Genomic DNA, 18848 nt, shown 5'->3' on the forward strand with positions numbered 1-18848 from the left:
AAGCAGCAAAATTGGCTATAGTGTCTAGACCCTGCTCCAGCCTGTGCTTTCAAAGTAGAGGAGAGACATAAACTCTTATCATTCTCCAGTCCCTGTGACTCAGAGAGTGTTCCTGAAGCTTCTCTCGCCATTTGGTGGAATTCTGGGCTTGCTCTTTCATATGCTAGTTGCTCTTAAACCAAGGCATTTTTTCCTGTGCTAAAAATTAGCACTATTTTGCAATTATTCTGGAGTATAAACTATCTCTTTCCATGTCAAACTTTATATTTGTCTCCATGGAGCAAATGGATGATCCTACTTGAGGTATAGCTCTAGGATGATTCTTTCAAGTTGGGGTGGGTCTTATGGTTTTTATAGGGTCTTTACACAGGCCTTCTCAGACACAAAGTAACAGCCTACTCCCAGATTGTCAGATTTTCCCAAATCAAATTAGATAATTCCTATCCCCAGTTTTGGGAGTCCTTTTTACCAATCAATGCCCTAACTTGTATATACAAGACTTGAGAGTCAATAAATTCAATTTAGGTTGGAATTCTTCAACCAAAAAAATTAAATTTGGGGTCAAGTTCAGCCCTGCAGCTTATAAGAAATAAGTGATTCTTGCAGGACAGAATTCTTGCAGGGCAGAAGCTCTCTGATTCTCTATGGCTAGAGTTAAAAGTTAAAGATCTGAGCTTGTCATTTTGTGTAGGCTCCCCAGTGCACTCAGAAGCATCACTGCTACCATAATTGTTATCTAGTCCTCTTGGGGCTTCAGTAGGCATTTCATCACAATCAACTTCAGGTAAGTAAGCAAGAAAATACCCCACAGCATGGGTTTATCATATTTCAGTTCCTCTTGATAAGGAGATCATTACTGAGTTCAAAGCTAAGGGACATGGCCAAACCAACAATATCCCATTTTGAGGGGCTGTTTCACAGGACTACTTCTTGTTCTGAGTATCATAACATTCAGGGTCCATTAGGAAAACAGATTCATACTATTTCACTAGAGAGAATTTAACATAAGGAACTGGTTAAATAGATGTTTAAGAACTGAAGAGCATACATGCAAAAGCAGTTACAATTCCTGGAGCTGAAGAAACAAGGGGAAAGGTTTGGGATTATCACAATATAGACTTTTGGAGGAAGGGATCTGCAGAATTAGGACCAAGATCTTAGAGGAAAGAACACCATCCAGGTGCTGCTATGACCTCTGAGGGGTCAACTAGTTCTGCTAGCATGTCAAAAGAGTCAGAGACTAGAACAAACTGCCAGGACCCAGGATAAAGAGCTGTTGCAGAGTAATACTGTTAGAAGGGAGTAAACAGGAAGGAACAAGTCCTTTTCCTCCTTTTTTCTGCCTTCCATCCTCCCTCTAGTAGTCCATATTAATGTAATTACCAGCTGGCAAAGATGATTTGGTTTTGCAGAGTCCCAGCCACAGCATCACAGAGCAAAGTATAGAAGGGTAGGATTGAAATTGAGAAGCCACAGTAAGATGGCCCAGAATGCACATGTTTCTAAATACAATGGTGCACACATGTGCGTACACACACACACATACACACACACACACACACACATCCTGACACTGGTGTACACTATTTTGGCATTACATTTTTTTTCTCATGATATTAACACACATTTCTTTCCTTATTTTCCTTTCCTTTAAATAGAAAATACAAATAAACTCAAAAGAAAAAAGATGTATCCCACTGCTGGAAAGATGACCATTGTTAACACCTTCATTTAGATTCTTCTAGACCTTTTTTTCAATGTGAAAGTGTGTATTTTCCATGAAATTGGAAATTTATATACAGTGTTATTTAAAATTTTTTTTACTTAAATTCAATTTGCAAATATATAGTATAGCATCCAGTACTCATCTCATCATGTGCCCTCCCTAATGCCAGTCACCCAGTTAACCCATCTCCCCACCCACCCCTCCTCTTCAACCCTTCATTTTCCAGAGTTAGGGGTCTCTCATGGTTTGTCTTCTTCTCTAATTTTTCCCCATTCAGTTTCCCCCCTTCCCTTATGGTCCCTTTCACTATTTCTTATGTTCTACATATGAGTGAAACTATATGATAATTGTCTTTCTCTGACTGACTTATTTCACTCAGTATACCTTCCAGTTCCAACCACATCAATGTAAATGGCAGGTATTCATCCTTTTTGATGCCTGAGTAATATTCCATTGTATATGTATGCTACATCTTATTTATCCATTCATCTGTTGAAGGACATTGTGGCTCCTTCCACAGTTTGGGTATTGTGGACATTGCTGCTATGAACATTGGAACATTGGGTGCAGGAGTCCCATCATTTCACTACATCAGTATATTTGGGTAGATGCCCCATAGTGCAATTGCTGGGTCATAGAGTAGCTCTATTTTTAACTTCTTGAGAACCTCCACACTGTTTCCAGAGTGGCCGCACCAGCTTGCATTTCCACCAACAGTGCAATTTTAGCCATTCTCACTGGTGTGAGGTGGTATCTCATTGTGGTTTTGATTTGTGTTCCCTGATGGCAAGTGATGTGGAGCATCTTCTTACGTGCTTGTTGACCATGTGTAGGTCTTTGGAGAAATGTCTCTGTTTCTTGACTGGGTTGTTTCTGTCCTGGGTGTTGAACTTGATAAATTCTTTATAGGTCTTGGATACTAGCCCTTTATCTGATATGTCATTTGCAAATATTTTCTTCCATTCTGTAGGCTGCCTTCTGGTTTTGTTGACTATTTCCTTTGCTGTACAGAAGCTTTCTTTCTTGATGAAGTCCCAGTAGTTCATTATTTCTTTTGTTTCCCCTGCCTTTACAGATGTGCTTGCAAGAAGTTGCTGTGGTTACATACAGTGTTCTGAGCTGCTTTAAAAAACACCTTATCGTATCATCAAAAATTGCTCACATCAATACATAAATTTATTTATTTACAACAGTGGGTTCAAAACTGTTCTTATAACACTTAATGGGAGGGCCCTGCATTCTACCATATATCTCAATCACAACAATTCCACTTTTACTTGTTTTACATATTTGATTTCCGTGGGGAAAAAGAACTCAATGGCCAAAATATTAGAAACCAACTGATTGATCATATAAGTATCATATCATTTTCCACTTTTATGACAACCAAAGATAACTTTATATTTAAATTTTTGTAGAAAACCCTAGTAACATGGGGTATATGCTTTTTATGTTTTTACTCATTTGACAGTACCTGAAAATTATTTTAATTGGCATTTCTTGGATTACTAATAAGATGGCCAAGGTTTTATTTATTTGATGGTCATTGTGTCTGTGGCAGTCTTTCTTTACAGACTCTAAATTTTCTAGGCATGGATCTAAAACCTTACTTTCTGTCTAATGTACAGAGCCCCTGCCTCTTCCACACCTTCCCCTCACTCCCCCACCCCCAGTTCAAGGAAGCTCTGACTTGAAATATCCACTGCTTATCTGCAACCCCATTTCCCTGCCCTCTACACTTGGTAATGATTGTATATCCTCCTCCACAGACAACACAGATGCTTTTGCTCTGGGGTCCCTCATCCTCCTAGTACCCCACACTAGACATCACATCTAAAGCTATTTTTTATTTTTCTTCCTGGCTTGGATAATAAGGCTTTTTTGATCTTTAAATCAACCCCTTTACCTGAATACTTGATCCTATCCTTGTTGGTCTCCTCTGGATTTAGTATGGTGCCTGGCAAACAACAGATGCTCAAAAACTATTGAATGAATAATGGATCTTGTTCTATTAATTTTCTCCCTTCTATCTCCGTAGTATGGCTAGCTTCTCTAACTCTTCTCTAACTCTTTTTTGCCTCCTTTCCTTTAGTCTGTATGTGAGCAAGTCATTTCCTGTTCATAACTGTCAGTTTTGTGTATTAACTGGGCTAGGTTAGAGTGCCTAGTTACTCAGTCAAACACTAGGTGTTTCTGTGGAGGTGTTCTACAGATGGAATTGTCAGCTACAATCAGTTAACTTTATGTGAAAAAGAGATTATCCTGGGAAATCTGGGTAAACCCAATCCAATCAGCTTAAAAGGTTTTAAAACCAGAACTGAGGTTTCCCTGAAAACAGGAAAGAGGAAGAAATCCCATCAAACAGAAGATCAGTAGCTTCAGCTCCTGCTTGAGTTTCCAGTTTGCTCTTGTTGGCCTGCTATATGGACTTCAAACTTGACTATCCAACCTCTACAACTGTGCATGTCAATTCTTTCAGATAACTTCTATGTTTTAAAAGCTATCCAAGTAATCACAATCAGCCAGTTTTGGGAACCAACAGCATTCAGGGTAAAACCCAAGTTCTTCCAGGATCTGGTACCACAACTCCCAGCTTCATCCCTCAGCACGTACCATGCTCCAGCTATACTGACCCAAGACTAATGATTCTTCCAACCCATGTTGTTTAACTCTTTTGTCAGGGATGTCCTTCTTCCCTTATCTGCCTGAGAAATTCCTAATCATCTTTTAAAAACTCTATTCCAGCATTATCTAGTCTCTTACTCAACCAGTAAATATCGATAAACTGTGAAGTTATATATATGTGTGGTTTAACCACATTAAATATGTGTGGTTCTTTGTATAGCAACTGTACCTCAATAAAGCTACTAAAAAATAAAGCTATTAAAACTTATTGAGGTCTTACTATATGCCAGGTTCTGAGCTAAGCATTAAGAGAAAAAATTAGTAAACTATTCTGGTAGTACTGCCTTCAGTAAGCTCAGATGCTGTTGGAGAGAACATACAAGTACACTAATACAATACGGTGAAGTAAATTTTTTTTTAAAGATTTTATTTACTTATTCATGAGAGACACACAAAGAGAGAGGCAGAGACATAGGCAGAGGGAGAAGCAGTTTCCTCACAGGGAGCCTGAACAGTGAAGTAAATTCTATGAGAGAGTACGTGGTAGCTGAATAATGGCTCCGCAAAGATGTCCACATCCCAAACCACGGACTCTGTGACTGTTACCTTACATTGCAAAACAAACTTTGCAGATGTGATTAAGTTAGATTCTGAGATGAGATTATATTGGATTATTTTGGTGGGTCCAATGCAATCACCAGGGTACTTCTAAGTAGGAAGGTGGATGAGAGAGAGAAAAGGAGGGTGGAGGGAGTTTGAAAGATGCTACATTACTGACTTTGAAAATAGAGGATGGGGATCCCTGGGTGGCTCAGGGGTTTAGCGCCTGCCTTCGGCCCAGGGTGTGATCCTGGAGACCCCGGATCTAGTCCCAGGTCGGGCTCCCTGCATGGAGCCTGCTTCTCCCTCTGCCTGTGCCTCTGCCTCTCTCTCATGCATAAATAAATAAAATCTTAAAAAAAGAATAGAGGATGGACATATGAACTCAGGAATGCAATGGAAGTGGTCTTTAGAAACTGGAAAAAATTAATGAATTTTCCACTAGAGCCTCCAGAAGGATCCAGCCCTGCCAACTTTAGTCCAGTGGGATCCATTTTGGACTCCTGACCTCCAGAAATATAATTCTTTTAAGCAATGAAGTTTGTCATGATTTATTACAGCAGCAATAATAAGCTAACACAGAGGCCAATTCAAGGCACGATGGTAATATATAAAGAAGTCTCTATATCAAGCTATGGACTGGGGAATGGGATTTCAGGGAAGAACCACCAGGGGAAGGAAGACTGTGTTTCATAGAGTTGATCCAAGTGGAGGAATTAGTATTTGCAAAGGCATGCAGGAAGAGCTTGGCAAATGTTACAAGAGGACAAGATGATTACTCCGATGAAACAGTAGAAATAAGAACAATATTAATTCTGGTAAGAGTAAATATGTTTGTATGCCAGACACTGTTCTAAAGCACTTTACAACCCTAAGGTAGAGGCTACTATTTTCATTTTACCCCTTCGGACACTAAGGTTTGTTGGAGTTAAGTAAATTTCCTGAGGTCATAGAATTAGTAGTAAATGGCAGACCTAGAATTATAACCTTGGTGGTCTGTCTCCAGAACCCATGGGCTGCCTTTCTAACACGTTATAGACCTTTCTCAAGTAAGGTGTCGTCAGTGTGGCTGAAGACAATCTACCAAGAAGTTATTAATGAGGTGAAGATCAGCAGAGCTTGCAGCACCAGCTTGCTGTAAACACTGATGGAGGATGGGGGTGCCCGACAGTCGGAGAGATGGGGAACCTTCCTGGACGGGCTTGGACAAAGTAAATCTCCTCTTCTGTGTTTCAAATACCACACCTTGCGTAAGCCTCTTTATTTCGTTTCTTCCGCTCCCCCTAATGTCTGATGCGGGAATGGGGGTGTACGGGCGGCCTCCGGGTCTACACCTGTAAAATGCCTTTAAGTAATTCCGAACTTCCCCGGAGGGAAGCCTCAACACAAGGCAGATTCCTACCCTCTTCGGCGATTCTGAGTAGGACTGGGACGGAGCCTCCCCCCCCCCCCGCCCCTCCCCGGGGGTTTCGGATCCGCGGCCAGGTATCGGAGACCAGGGACTGGACGACCGTCCTTTCCAGGCCACTGTATTTGGTCCACGATTCGCGAAGGCCCCGCCCCTCGCCCGGGCCCCGCCCCTCGCCCGGGCCCCGCCCCTCGCCCGGGCCCCGCCCCCACGCCCGCCCGGCCCCGCCCCGGGGCCCGCCCTCCGCCTTCTTTCTCCCCCCGATTTCCTCCCTTCTCTCCTCCCCCGGTCGCTCCGTTAGGTCTCGCCCAGCTCCGCCCTTCCAAGCCCCTCCCGGGCCTCCCAAGATGGCCGCGGTGCTGGCGGGCCCGGAGCCGTGGAACCGCGTGAGAATCCCGAGGGCGGGGAGCAGCAGCGTGCTCGCCGTCCGGGACCCCGACGCCGCCCTGAGTGAGTGAGGGGCCCGCGACCGGCACACGCTTCCGGAGGCGGCGTCCGGCGGGCCCGGCGCACGTGCGCGGGGGGCGGGGCTTCCTGGGCCCGCGGGACTCTGGGAAGGGGCGCGGGGCAGGACCCGGCAGAGGGCCGCCGGCATCAGCGGCCGCCGGGAGCCCCGCGGGGCCCGTGGCTCGCTCTGGAGTCGCTCACTAAACCCACGACGCCGCCCGCACGGCCCGGCCGGAGCCAGCCCCGCGCGCAGGGGGCGGAGAGGGGGTGCAGCTCGCCTTGGGCAGGAGCGCTGCCCGGAAGCCCTGTGCCGCGGGCCGCCAGCCGCCCCGTTCGCCCTGCAGGCTGCGCTGAGCTCCCGCGAGGGCGCCGGGGCCGCCGCCTTTACCCTGCGATCTTTCGGGCCCCCAGGTCCTTAGCTGTGAAACGGGGTTCGGGGCAGCCCGGGGGGCTCAGCGGCTGAGCGCCGCCTGCAGCCCGGGGGGCGACCACCCTGGGGATCCGGGATCGAGTCCCGCGTCGGGCTCCCCGCTGGAGCCTGCTTCTCCCTCTGTGTCTCTGCCTCTCTCTCTCTGTCTCTCATGAATAAATAAATAAAATCTTAAAAAATCAATCAATCAATCGGGGTAAGTCCTCCCTACCTCTCCCTGGCTGTTAGCATCTAATGATGTTATGAGGGGAGCGTGCTCCTAAACCTGTGTTTTAGCCATGGTCCCTGTTTTTAGGCAGAAGGGCCCAGTATTGGGAGCCTGGCTCAGGGGCCAAATTGGATTTGAATCCTGGCACTTCGCTCTGCGGGCGCGGGCAGGCCGGGGGTGTCATGTAACCCTCTCGTGCCTCGGCTCATTTTCAAGTGCAGGTAAAAATAGTACCTGCCTCATAGGGCTGTTTGGAGGAAGAGTCACTTAAAAAGTGTTTGGAACAGGGCCTGTATGGTGAATAGACCCTCAAGGGATAGCATTAAGTACAACCTATCAAATCCTCACACCCATCTCACCATCCACCCAACCTGTGCAATGTATAGATTCATTTTGCCTCTTCCTCTATTCAAAAATTCTTTAACAGGATTTCTGTGAGGCCTGGAAATTCAGCAGCTCCTCAGAGCGGTCCATTCTGGCTTCTTAGAGTTGGGCAAGATGAAGTTCTCCGTGTTCTACAGGAAGCCGTCTTTGTATTACATCCATCTGGGAGGCTGGCGCTACCCTTACTGCCATGGAGACATTAACTCCAGCTTCTGCTTCACAGCTTTTGAGACTAGGAAGCAGTTCCCTCCTCCTGCTGAGCACCCCGTGTTCAGTCAGGCCTTCACCAGTGTAACTTGCAGTTGCCACAGTGGTTTCTCTTTTCTGAGTATATCCTTACCTGAAAGTAGTACCCGCATACAGCAACTTTGCTTTTAAGGAGTTTATCCATTCTGTCTTGCTAGGGGATTTTTATTTTTTTTTAAAGATTTTATTTGTTTATTCATGAGACACACAGAGAGAGGAAGAGACACAGGCAGAGGGAGAAGCAGGCTTCCTGCAGGGAGCCCCACGCGGGACTCAGTCCTGGGTCTCCAGGATCACGCCCTGGGCTGAGGGCTGCGCTAAACTACTGAGCCACCCGGGCTGCCCCTAAAATAGGGGATTTAGAGAAGTTTATAACACATACCCCACTGTCAAGGTACTTAGGTGTAAGTATACACCAAATGATTGTAAAGTATTCATATGAAAGATTAATAAAAATCATAATAACATAGGATACAAAGACACTAACAGATGCTCTCCGTGATTTCTGGACTCTATCTCATCGGCCACCATTTTCTATCTTCTCACTTAGAACTGTTCATTATGTTCTCATAGTTGTTTGTTTTTAATCCACTTAATAAGGAAAGATGTTCCTTCAGAGTATTTTTACATAATAAACTTAATGTAGAGATACTTACTAAGTCTTATTAATATCTCTGGTTTAGACCTCTGTGTTGCAGCTGTAATTAGAGAATGCGGTCTTGTTACACTGTCACTGAAGAGCCAAACCTTAGATGCAGAAACAGATGTGCTATGCGCAGTCCTTTACAGCAATCACAACAGAATGGGGCGCCACAAGCCCCATTTAGCCCTCAAACAGGTAAGGAGGCAGCCTTGTGTTAAAGACTCAACATGTTTACTTGATGAAAATGAGATCACACTGCCACCTAATACTTTGTTATTTAGGGAAACTCAATTACTTGTGATTCAATAGATCCTTAGTCCACAACTGCCTGTGGACTTTGATTATTGTTTCCCCTGAAAGCATTTCAAAAACCAATTTATTCAGAAAGGAACCATGTTTAATTCTTTCTCAGTCTTGTTTCTAGTGGGTAATTTTCATGAAAAGTTTTCTTCTTCATTATATGTAATCTGTAATAAATTACAGTGCTTTTGCCTAGTTCACAGATACAGTGATTTGAGCAAGACAAAGTGTTGGATTAAGAGAATTTTCTGAACACAATAAAAATTCTGAAATCATAAAAACAACACAAGTTGTGTGCTGTGGGGCACATAATCTAATCAGTAATATATTAGACTGAATGGTTGTATAACAAGTTATGGAAAGTGGTTTCCTATAATTTTTAGAGTTTAAGACAAAATGGGCCCTCTGTTAGGGACTACATCGTATAGTCAAGTCTAAGCTGGGTTCCTTATAAGCTCATTCATTCATTCACCTTATTCATTCTGCAGGTATTTTTTTTATAACTTTCTATGTGCCAGGCACTGTGCTTGGTGCTCAGTATACAGGGGTGAAAAAGACAGACATGTTCTCTAACCTCACAGATTTGTGCTCTCTGGTTAATTTTCCACTCCTATTACCTAAAGCAAAAGAATGGAGATTTCTTCATCAAAGAAAGATCTGGGAGCATGGTCTTTCTCTTAAGTTTTCTTCTCTGGGGCAGCTTTTCATCTCTGCACGAGTCTTATAAAACCACACTTGAATGTATTTCATATTGAACATACAGATTGAACCTATTTTTTCCTTCTGGCTTCCAAGCTGTAAATAATTATTCAATCAGAAAAAATTGGTGTTTTCTCTGCTTCTTCCTTTTATTTGGCTCTCCCATTCAGTCAACTGATCAGTCAAAACTTCCTCTGCATCTAGACCCATCTTTGAGTTCTGGCTGCATCTTCTTTTTTCAGACCTTGTCAACTTTCAGTTGCCTTGCTATCCTAATTGATCTTTCCTCAACTCCAGTCTTTACTATACTCTGGCATATTCCATATGCAAAGCCAGGTTAATCATCCTAAAAAATAGCTTTGATTGTTTTCTAATGGTTCTCCTGAATAAAGATGAAACCTTTTAGCTTGACTTATAAGATCTTCCATGATCTGGCCTTTTCAGTTTTCTTTAGCTCTTATAACAAGAGAAATAGTAGATGTTCAGTATACATTTGTAAAGTGATTTGTAAAATCCGTCACTTGCCTCATTTCTGTGGCCATTTCCAAACTGTTGAAATTTAGTAGTTAATTAATTTACTATCTTGTTTTAATAGTTTGAGAATAATCTCATATTTACTTTGATGCACTTTATAGCATCAATCACATCCTGGCATATAGTAAATTCTTAGTTCTAACTTGACTTGAGACATATGTTTGGCTGGGTTAATTTCAAATTTTTAAGCAGGAGCAATTGCTTTTGGGGTGGATTACCCTAAAATAAAGTTATTCTCTGGTATTCAGTATATTTCCATACTTTTAACTTTTGCATTTCTTTGCTTTCCTGGTCACATCAATGGCCATGTCAGTATTATATGAATTTGAGCTGCTCTTCCCCTTTCAGGTTGAACAATGTTTAAAACGTTTGAAAAACATGGAATTGGAGGGTTCAATTCAACATCTGTCTGAGTTGTTTTCTTCCAAGTAAGTGGTCCAGTTGCTTTCTGATGGGCTTTGTGGTGGGTTGGGAACTCATGGTCTTCAATATGATCACCCTTTGGGGACTTTTCTTTGCCTGGTGCTGGGATATAACCCAACAGGGGAGCTTTACAAATTTTGTTTTAATAAGGGTCACCTAGGGGACACCTTTGTGGCTCCGGGGTTGAGCGACTGCCTTTAGCTCAAGGCATGATCCTCGATCCGGGATTGAGTCCCACATCAGGCTTCCTGCGAGGAGCCTGCTTTTCCCTCTGCCTGTGTCTCTGCCTTTCTGTGTCTCTAATGAATAAATAATTACATCTTTAAAAGAAAAAATAAGGGACACATGGTTTTTGTGATATTCTCTCCTCAGTGGGAGGGACTGGCATGACACTGGTAGGGTAGATTATATTGAAACATTATTACATAATCTACCAGTCATTATTGAACATAACTACTTCAAATTGAGCTTCTAGCTCATCTGCACTTGAAAACTGTACTTTACAATTAATGAACTTTAAGAATGAAAGTAACATTCTTTTCCATTTTTGTGAAGCAAAAACCAGCCAGTAACTACCAAAGCATGTGTTATTCCCAGCCAACCAGTGGTCGAATTGGTGCTCATGAAGATTTTGGGAGCCTGCAAGTTGTTACTTCGCTGCTTGGACTGTTGCTGCAAGACATTTCTGTATCCTTAAATTAACTAAAATGCTTTCTTCTGAATTGGAATTGTTTGGATATACTTAATAGTATTTCTGTTTGAAAGCTAGGAGGTTTGTGGAAGTTATAACCTATTAAAATTTTGCTTCTTGGCCTCCTTTTCCTAGGAATTGCCTGATAGAGCCATTGCCAGAGACTACCAGTCTTCATCTAGCACATACTACCCTAAGGGCATTGATAGAAATTCTTAGTCGTAGAAGCTAAATAATGAGAGCTCTATTTTTTTTTAAATTTTCCATGACTGAAATAGAACATGTTTAAAGCTGAATTTCTTCAAGAAAATTCTATTTCTAATCTGTTTCTTTCATAAATATAATTTATAAAACCCAAATTACTTTGGTTTTGTTTTCCAACTTTAACTTGATTCTCCAGCTTGACTGTGAAACATCTAGGTTTGCAAGAATTCATTATTTTAAACCTTGTGATGGTTGGGCTGGTGAGCAGATTATGGTATGTATGTATGTACAGACCTCTGAAATAATTTTTTCATCTAACTCAGCCTAGGTTTTCATATTTGTTTTCCCATGGGATGTTAATGGTGCAGGGGTTCCATTTCTTCACTTGATCAGAGTTTATTTGGGGTGAATTGGGAACCTACGTGTTTGGTCAGGTCTTTGATGTCTTAACCTGGGTTTCTTGAGTACTATTTCCAATCTTGTTTATTCTGCTTATTCTTAGAGGTAACGACATTAGAATTACCAATAGCTAACATATTATTCTTTTCTGTAATAAGAACAGCTTTAATTTTTACTGATTATAATAATAATACATGCTTTATTTAGACACATTCCAAAAGAATAGAGAAGATGTGAAGAACCTGAAATTTGCCTAAAATCTCACCACCTAGCTAAAACCATACATAAGATGTTGATGCATATCCTTTGAGACATCTTTCCATTTAGTACTTTATTTAGTTTTAAGTAACATTTTTTTTTTTTTTTTTCCTGTTTGGGCTAGACTAATCTGACTCTGCAAATATGTGCTGGAGCCTTTTTTTTTTTAATCTATAGTGGCAGACTGATACACATTTATTTTCAGCTTTGAATCTGTTGTAGTTATTACATAATTTGCAAATTATAATTACTGGCTAATTCATGACTTCCTATGTTTTTCTCCAGGGTTCTCTATAAAGGTATTTTGAAAAGGCTGATCTCTTTATATGAGCCATTGTTCATATTGCTTCAGGAGGTCTCTAGGATTCAACCACTGCCTTACTTCAAAGATTTTACCTTTCCTTCTGATATTGCTGAATTTTTAGGACAGCCCTATTTTGAAATCTGTAAGAAAAAAATGCCTACAGCTTTTGCAGCTAAAGGAGTAACTAAATTGTTAAATAAACTGTTTTTAACAAAAGAGCAATCACTGATGTCTAACAAAGAAACTGTGCTCAGAATTTCCAAAAAAGCTAAAGAAATGAGGATCAGTACACAGAATACTGTGGATCTTGGGCAGCCAATAAAGAATAAGAAAATCATCAAAGGTAATTTGCTTTGATATAACACATACTCTTAAAATTCTCTTTATTTCTTTTGTAGTAATTTGGCAAGAAATATCATATACTTAAGAATTCATTGATTTGAAATAGTATGCCTAAGCTTTTGTATCTGTGGTCTCTCTATCTCTGCAGAAAAGTCATCAGAATTTGACGTGAGAGTTTTCTGCAAACAGTTGAAACACAAAGCTATGCAGGTTTGTCTGGCTTATAATTACTATGGCTTATGAGTTCTGCTAATTTGTAGAGTAGATGTCACTTAACCAAGGGCAGAGATCGAATCTTTGTTTTTATCCCCAGCTCTTAGCTTAGTGCTATTATAGTTCCCAGCCTATGCTTCTGAATGAATAGAAGTACTCCCAGGGGTCTAAAATCAGGTTATAGAATGTGCCTTTAAAAACATTCTATTCAGAGTTCACTAGAATTTTAAAGTGTCCCTAGGATCCATTCCATAGGTGTGGAATATATTAAGAGAATAAGCTTTGGGGGCACCTGGGTGGCTGTTAGTCAAGCATCTCACTCTTGGTTTTAGCTCTGTGGTCAGACAGAAATGGTTTTAGTCCTGGCTTTAGTTGTGACCTTATGTAAGTTTCTTGACCTGCCCACACCTCTTTTTTCTAATATAGTATGCATCTCATAGGGTTATGTAGTTTTAATGCATGTAAAGTGTTCAGCAAAGAGACTGGAGTATGGTAAGCTCTTAACTGATGTTAGATGTTATTAGCTACTGTCATCATTGTTACTGTCATCCTCATTTTTTGTCATGAGGTTTCTCTTTCCCAGTTTAAGCTTTAACATGATTCCTCTTAGTGTCTGTCACCCTCTTTCATGTGGTAACTACTTGACTTCTGTTACCATCTGTCCTCTCAGATTGTTTTCTCCTGGTTTTCTGCATGGATTATTTCTTTTTTTCTATTTAAGAACTCTTAATCATTTCTGATAAGTCAGAGTACTTTCTTGAATGTTTACAAGGTGTCTAGTTTAGATTTATATTCTGTCCAATATGAGTTCCATCATCATCATGATAGTCATAATAATACTAATACATACATTGCATTTACTCTTGAAATGCTTTGCATGTATTATTAGTTCCTACAATCCTTGCAAAAGCCTTGTAAGGTTGTTGCTGTTATTATTGTTTCCATATTTCAGGTGGGAAAATCAAGGCCTGGATAGGACAAGAAACTTGCTCAGGCATACCACAAATACGGGGCAGAGTTGGGATTTGAATGCAAGCAGTTTGGGTTCACAGTCTTTGTTCTTTACCATTATATCAGTCCCCCAAATCATTTTCTCAACTCTGTCTCTAGAACTATGGCTCTCTGATCCTTGAAAGTTCTGTAGTCCCAACCAGCTGTTCCTGGGTGAGCTGGTTGTGAAGCAGTTTGGTTGGTCAGCAGCCCCTATTCATGACTAGTCACTACCACAGTTTGAGCAATTAGCACTAACAGGCTCAGCTTCCTTTTAAGGTCAGATTTCTTTTATCAAGTCAGCAGCACACAATATTGATAGGTCTCTACTTTTATATTTTCTACTTTTTTTTTTTAAAGATTTTATTTATTTATTCATGAGAGACACAGAGAGAGAGGCAGAGAGAGACACAGGCAGAGGGAGAAGCAGGCTTTATGCAAGGAGCCCGATGTGGGACTCGATCCCAGGTCCTCAGGATCATGCCTTGGGCCGAAGGCGGTGCTAAACCGCTGAGCCACCTAGGCTGCCCGATATTTTCTACTTTTTATGTTTTTCTTGAGAGTCAGAAATTTGGAACAAGTTTTGAATGAAAGATAAAAGCAGACCTAGTAAGTGGCATATTTTCTTAAACAACAAAAGTTGATACAATTCAAACTTTACTTGACAGAGGGGGTTGAAAAGACAAAGGTGCCACATCAAACGATGGCTGAATTGGAAGTGTTGCTCAGTTAAGCATTTTTAACGTACATTCAGCATCATTCCTGTCTTAGTGTGTTTTCAGTAACATTTATGACTCATCATTGAGGAGTAACTCAGGGTATAGAAGTAAGTGACAAACAAATTTGTGGTAGTGTATTAGTATCAAGGAAAAGGGCTCTTCAGAGATTATTTTTCCTACCAGATGGGCTTTGACCAATATTTATTCATGTAGAGTTTCATTCTTATGTATAGATTAAATAGATATGTTAGAATATTTATATTTTCTGTCTGAATTCAGTTATAGATAGGACCTTTGCTGCACAGAGGGGAAAAAATCTTGTGTTAGAAGTGATGGATAAAAAATTAAGATTTTTAAGACAAAGGAAAGCACAGTGAGCTTTAAGTTCTCCTTCTTTTATTTTATTTTTTTTAAATTTTTATTTATTTATGATAGTCACACAGAGAGAGAGAGAGGCAGAGACATAGGCAGAGGGAGAAGCAGGCTCCATGCACCGGGAGCCCGACGTGGGATTCGATCCCGGGTCTCCAGGATCGCGCCCCGGGCCAAAGGCAGGCGCCAAACCACTGCGCCACCCAGGGATCCCAGTTCTTCTTTTAAAAAGACATTTCCTAATTTTTATAGTCAACTTTTATCTGTTGTTACATATTTACAAGTCAGTAGCAAATCCAATATACTTTTCTCACCTTTCCATATTTCAGGAGACTAAATGTTCTCAGTCCAAACTAAAGGCAACCAAACATTCTCCTCAGAAAGCAACAGGAACTCCCAGTGCCAAAAGTTTTGTGCAAAGATTTCGAGAGGCTGAGACTTTCATTCAACTTTCTGAAGAAATCCAAACAGCTATTTTATGGTGCAGGAGCAAAAAACTCAAGACTCAGGCCTCCTTTCTGGGTAACAAACTTCTTAAAAGTAACCGGCTTAAACATGTGGAAGCTCAAGGCTATAGGTAGGTATATACTAAAAATTATATTCCTTTACTTTTTCTGTTGTTACTTAGGGCAAAAGTGTATATATTCAAGTCAGCTTTTTAAAAAATGGAATGTCCAGTAGCCCTAGGGGGGCTAAGAGAAGGATCTATTCAAACTGCAATTTTGTTTGCTTTTGTTGGGTACAGCTGTATCATTGGGAGGAAGAAAGTTGGTTAACTGGATGTATTCATTTATATTTTTCACCATTCCATGTGTTCATTCAGAAAGCCTTAGGAGTGTTTATGGCATGCTAAGCCTGGGGATAGGTTGTGTAAGACAGATTTAATCCTCATGGAGCACTAGCTCTAGTTCTCACTCTAGTAGGAGACAGCCAGTCTGCCCACCTCATGCAGCAGGATGAGGGTGTGAGAGAAGTGTCTGCCTCTTATAAAGACACACACCAGACTCTGGGTTTTGGGTCAGGCAGTGTTCATTCATGGGTGCCTAATTCTCCATATATTGATTTCTCCCTTTTCCTGATTTAGATTCGCAGAACTGCTTAAGGATGTGAGCCAGTATTACTTGAAACATAACACTGAAGTTATGAATGAATTGTTGGAACTATTTCTACATTAGAGTCATTTAAAGATCTGTAGCATCTAAAAAGGATCTATTCTAGGGTGAAAACTCAGCCTGAGATGGAAAAGGGGTAGATGAGTTACAGATAATATATTTTAAGAGTTAATGAGAATGGTAACAAAGTGGTATTTGGTTAAACCTTATTCCCTACCCCACAAAAATACTGCTCTTTAGTACTGCCCTGTTTTGCTGCTTCAGTATGTTATATATTACAGTACATTTTAAATTTACTTAATGTCCATGATAACTCTGTGAAGTAGGCAGTATTACTCCCATTTTGTAGCTGAGGACATAGGGGATTTTTCTCATATTGTTAACAGCTGGAGATCTAGAACTCAATTCAGATCCTCTGGTTCTTCCGTTTTTGTTTTTCTTCTATTTCCATTTCAGTTAGGAAGTACGCTTACCCTCTTCCCCACTTAAAAATCGTCACTTACAGTAAGACAAGAAAAGTGTTTAGAAACTGATCCTCCTGAACTATTACATTATAAAGAGCTTCCTCAAAGTTACATATTTATTTAAAAAGGAAAAAGGGGAGGGTGACAGGGTATAAGTTACAGACCCATGCTAATCTTTTGAAATCTATCACAGTGAGGCAGTTAGCAAGGCACTGATGTACCTTGTCACCATACCTTATTCAGAAGCAAAACACCTAAACTAATCAGCTATTTGAATTCTGAATTCCCCAACTTGAAGACGACGTATGAGTCACAATTAGGGTAGCCCCAGGTGTAGGTGGTCTATGTCAGCAGCTCTGTCTTCTCATTCTTAAACTCCCTCCTCCACTTTTATTCCTTTCCACTTGTTCATTCTCAGCTACAACATGAAGTTGTTTATCCAGAAACGCATTACTGCATCCAGGCAGATTGTTCTATTTGTGATACATCCTTTCCCCAGCTCCACTATTACACTCTGAACTTTAGCAGTTATCAGGGAAAAGCTCTGACACTGAAGTAAGGAAGGATCTCACCATTCAGCTGTCTTGGTAGGCAGTTGTAGGAACTACTTTATGTTGGGAACATAATGGGGGCATACTTGGCTACACCCTCAATCAAGCTCTAAAACAATCTGTGCTCTGAAAACACAGATTTGGGTTGAAGCTCCTATTTTCATATTTTTTGTGATGATTCTGGGGTTGTACACTTATAGGCATAGGACTTGTAGATAAATTGTGTACTTTTCTTTTGGGAGTTGGTAAAATAGAGACAAAAGTTTTTGAAAATGTTTTTCTATGTCTTAATCCCAGATTTTTCCTTTCTCTTGCTGTCTTTTAAAGTTTGCCAAAGAAATTAGAATGCATAAAAACATCTATTTGCAACTGCCTTCTTCGTGGCTCAGGAATCAAAACTTCAGAGCGTCTTGTGAGACGAAGAAGATCTCAGAATAGATTTTTACTGGGACAGAGGAAACCGCAGAGAAAGTTGCAATTGACTCTTTCAAAAGAAATTCAGCAGTCCCCTCAAGGGACTCAGAATGCTAAAGATAGCAGTAAATGGAGACTCTCGCACTGTACAGTTCATAGAACTGATCTCTACCCTAATAGTAAGCAACTCTTGAGTAGCAGAGTTTCAGACCCTGTCATACAAACTAAAGAGAAACAAATTCATGAAAACCTTATAGGAAGCAATGAAAATGAAACTGATTCATGGAAAGTGATGCAAATGGACAAACATAATACATCAGGAACGATTAAGGAGACAGATGACATTGATGATATTTTTGCTTTAATGGGAGTTTAGATGCTCAAATATGAGTGCTCACATTTAAGTGCTTAACAAACTGGTCCAGTTTTCTGCTATTTTACATGAAACTGCTAAAAAAAAATCTGCAAGGACTTGGAAGTGCTAAGAGGTACTCAGAGAGGAGCTGCTTTAGTATAACATTGTACAGCAGTTCATTTCCGTTCAATAAACGTTTATAGTAACTGTCATTTAACTGACAAGTATTTGACTATTAGTCAAATTTTGACTTTTAACTTTGTACCAGGGGTTAAGATGAAGAAACTACCATATCCTGTCTTTGAGAAGCAGATATAATTCCTTGGTTAAAGCTGGTGGATCCCTGGAACAACAGAATTAAGAACTGAGTGAATAGGTTTATAAAAACCTACTCTGTGCCTTCAGGTATATGGGGAGTTGAGTGGGGTGGGAAATATCAAGGAGTGCTTAAAAGGTCACTTTGGTCTTACTGGCTCCGTTTGTAGGTAAAGTAAATCCACTGCTGAACACCGTTTGTAGCTTCAATGCCTGTGCTATCTTGATTACATATTAGAATCCATCATCACAAGGGACTAAAAATTTTGCCACTAACTGTATTATCAGGGAGACTGGTCATGCCATTAATTTACTTCATTTGTTCACTTTATCTCACAGGAGGGCATCTCACAGGAGAACTTACGGAGTTCTCCAAAAGTTTTTGGCTTTTTTTTGTTTTGTTTTTGTTTTTGGTTTATTTATTTGGGTGCTAGTGACAGATTCTAAATAAACTTTTTCAAAAAGGATGTAA

The 18848-nt window shown here is 40.7% G+C and overlaps 1 protein-coding gene across 3 annotated transcripts; it reads left to right on the forward strand.

The window, feature by feature from the left end:
* Nucleotides 1-6616: 6616 nt before the first annotated feature.
* NEPRO (nucleolus and neural progenitor protein) lies at nt 6617-18840 on the forward strand. 3 transcript variants are annotated; one of them, XM_041765333.1, is made up of 9 exons: nt 6617-6809; nt 8758-8912; nt 10599-10678; nt 11229-11360; nt 11765-11842; nt 12511-12872; nt 13020-13081; nt 15495-15742; nt 17620-18278. In XM_041765333.1, exons 1-9 carry the CDS (start codon nt 6707-6709, stop codon nt 18080-18082), a joined length of 1683 nt encoding a protein of 560 aa, XP_041621267.1. In that variant the 5' UTR covers nt 6617-6706; the 3' UTR covers nt 18083-18278. The 3 variants fall into 3 exon arrangements, with proteins under 3 accessions (XP_041621267.1, XP_041621273.1, XP_041621280.1); XM_041765339.1 differs by lacking the exon at nt 6617-6809 and adding an exon at nt 6853-7217; XM_041765346.1 differs by lacking the exons at nt 6617-6809; nt 8758-8912; nt 10599-10678 and having other exon boundaries at nt 11256-11360; nt 12749-12872; nt 17620-18840.
* The last annotated feature ends 8 nt before the right edge of the window (nt 18841-18848 follow it).

Source organism: Vulpes lagopus, chromosome 1, assembly GCF_018345385.1.
Source record: "Vulpes lagopus strain Blue_001 chromosome 1, ASM1834538v1, whole genome shotgun sequence".
NCBI lineage: Eukaryota > Metazoa > Chordata > Mammalia > Carnivora > Canidae > Vulpes > Vulpes lagopus.

Excerpts from the sequence above, each read along its gene's own strand:
- NEPRO (XM_041765333.1), top strand. The coding sequence starts at position 6,707 with ATGGCCGCGGTGCTGGCGGGCCCGGAGCCGTGGAACCGCGTGAGAATC. Across the intron at positions 11,843-12,510 it reads GGGCTGGTGAGCAGATTATG|GGTTCTCTATAAAGGTATTT; the intron begins GTATGTATGTAT and ends GTTTTTCTCCAG. Across the intron at positions 15,743-17,619 it reads GTGGAAGCTCAAGGCTATAG|TTTGCCAAAGAAATTAGAAT; the intron begins GTAGGTATATAC and ends TGTCTTTTAAAG.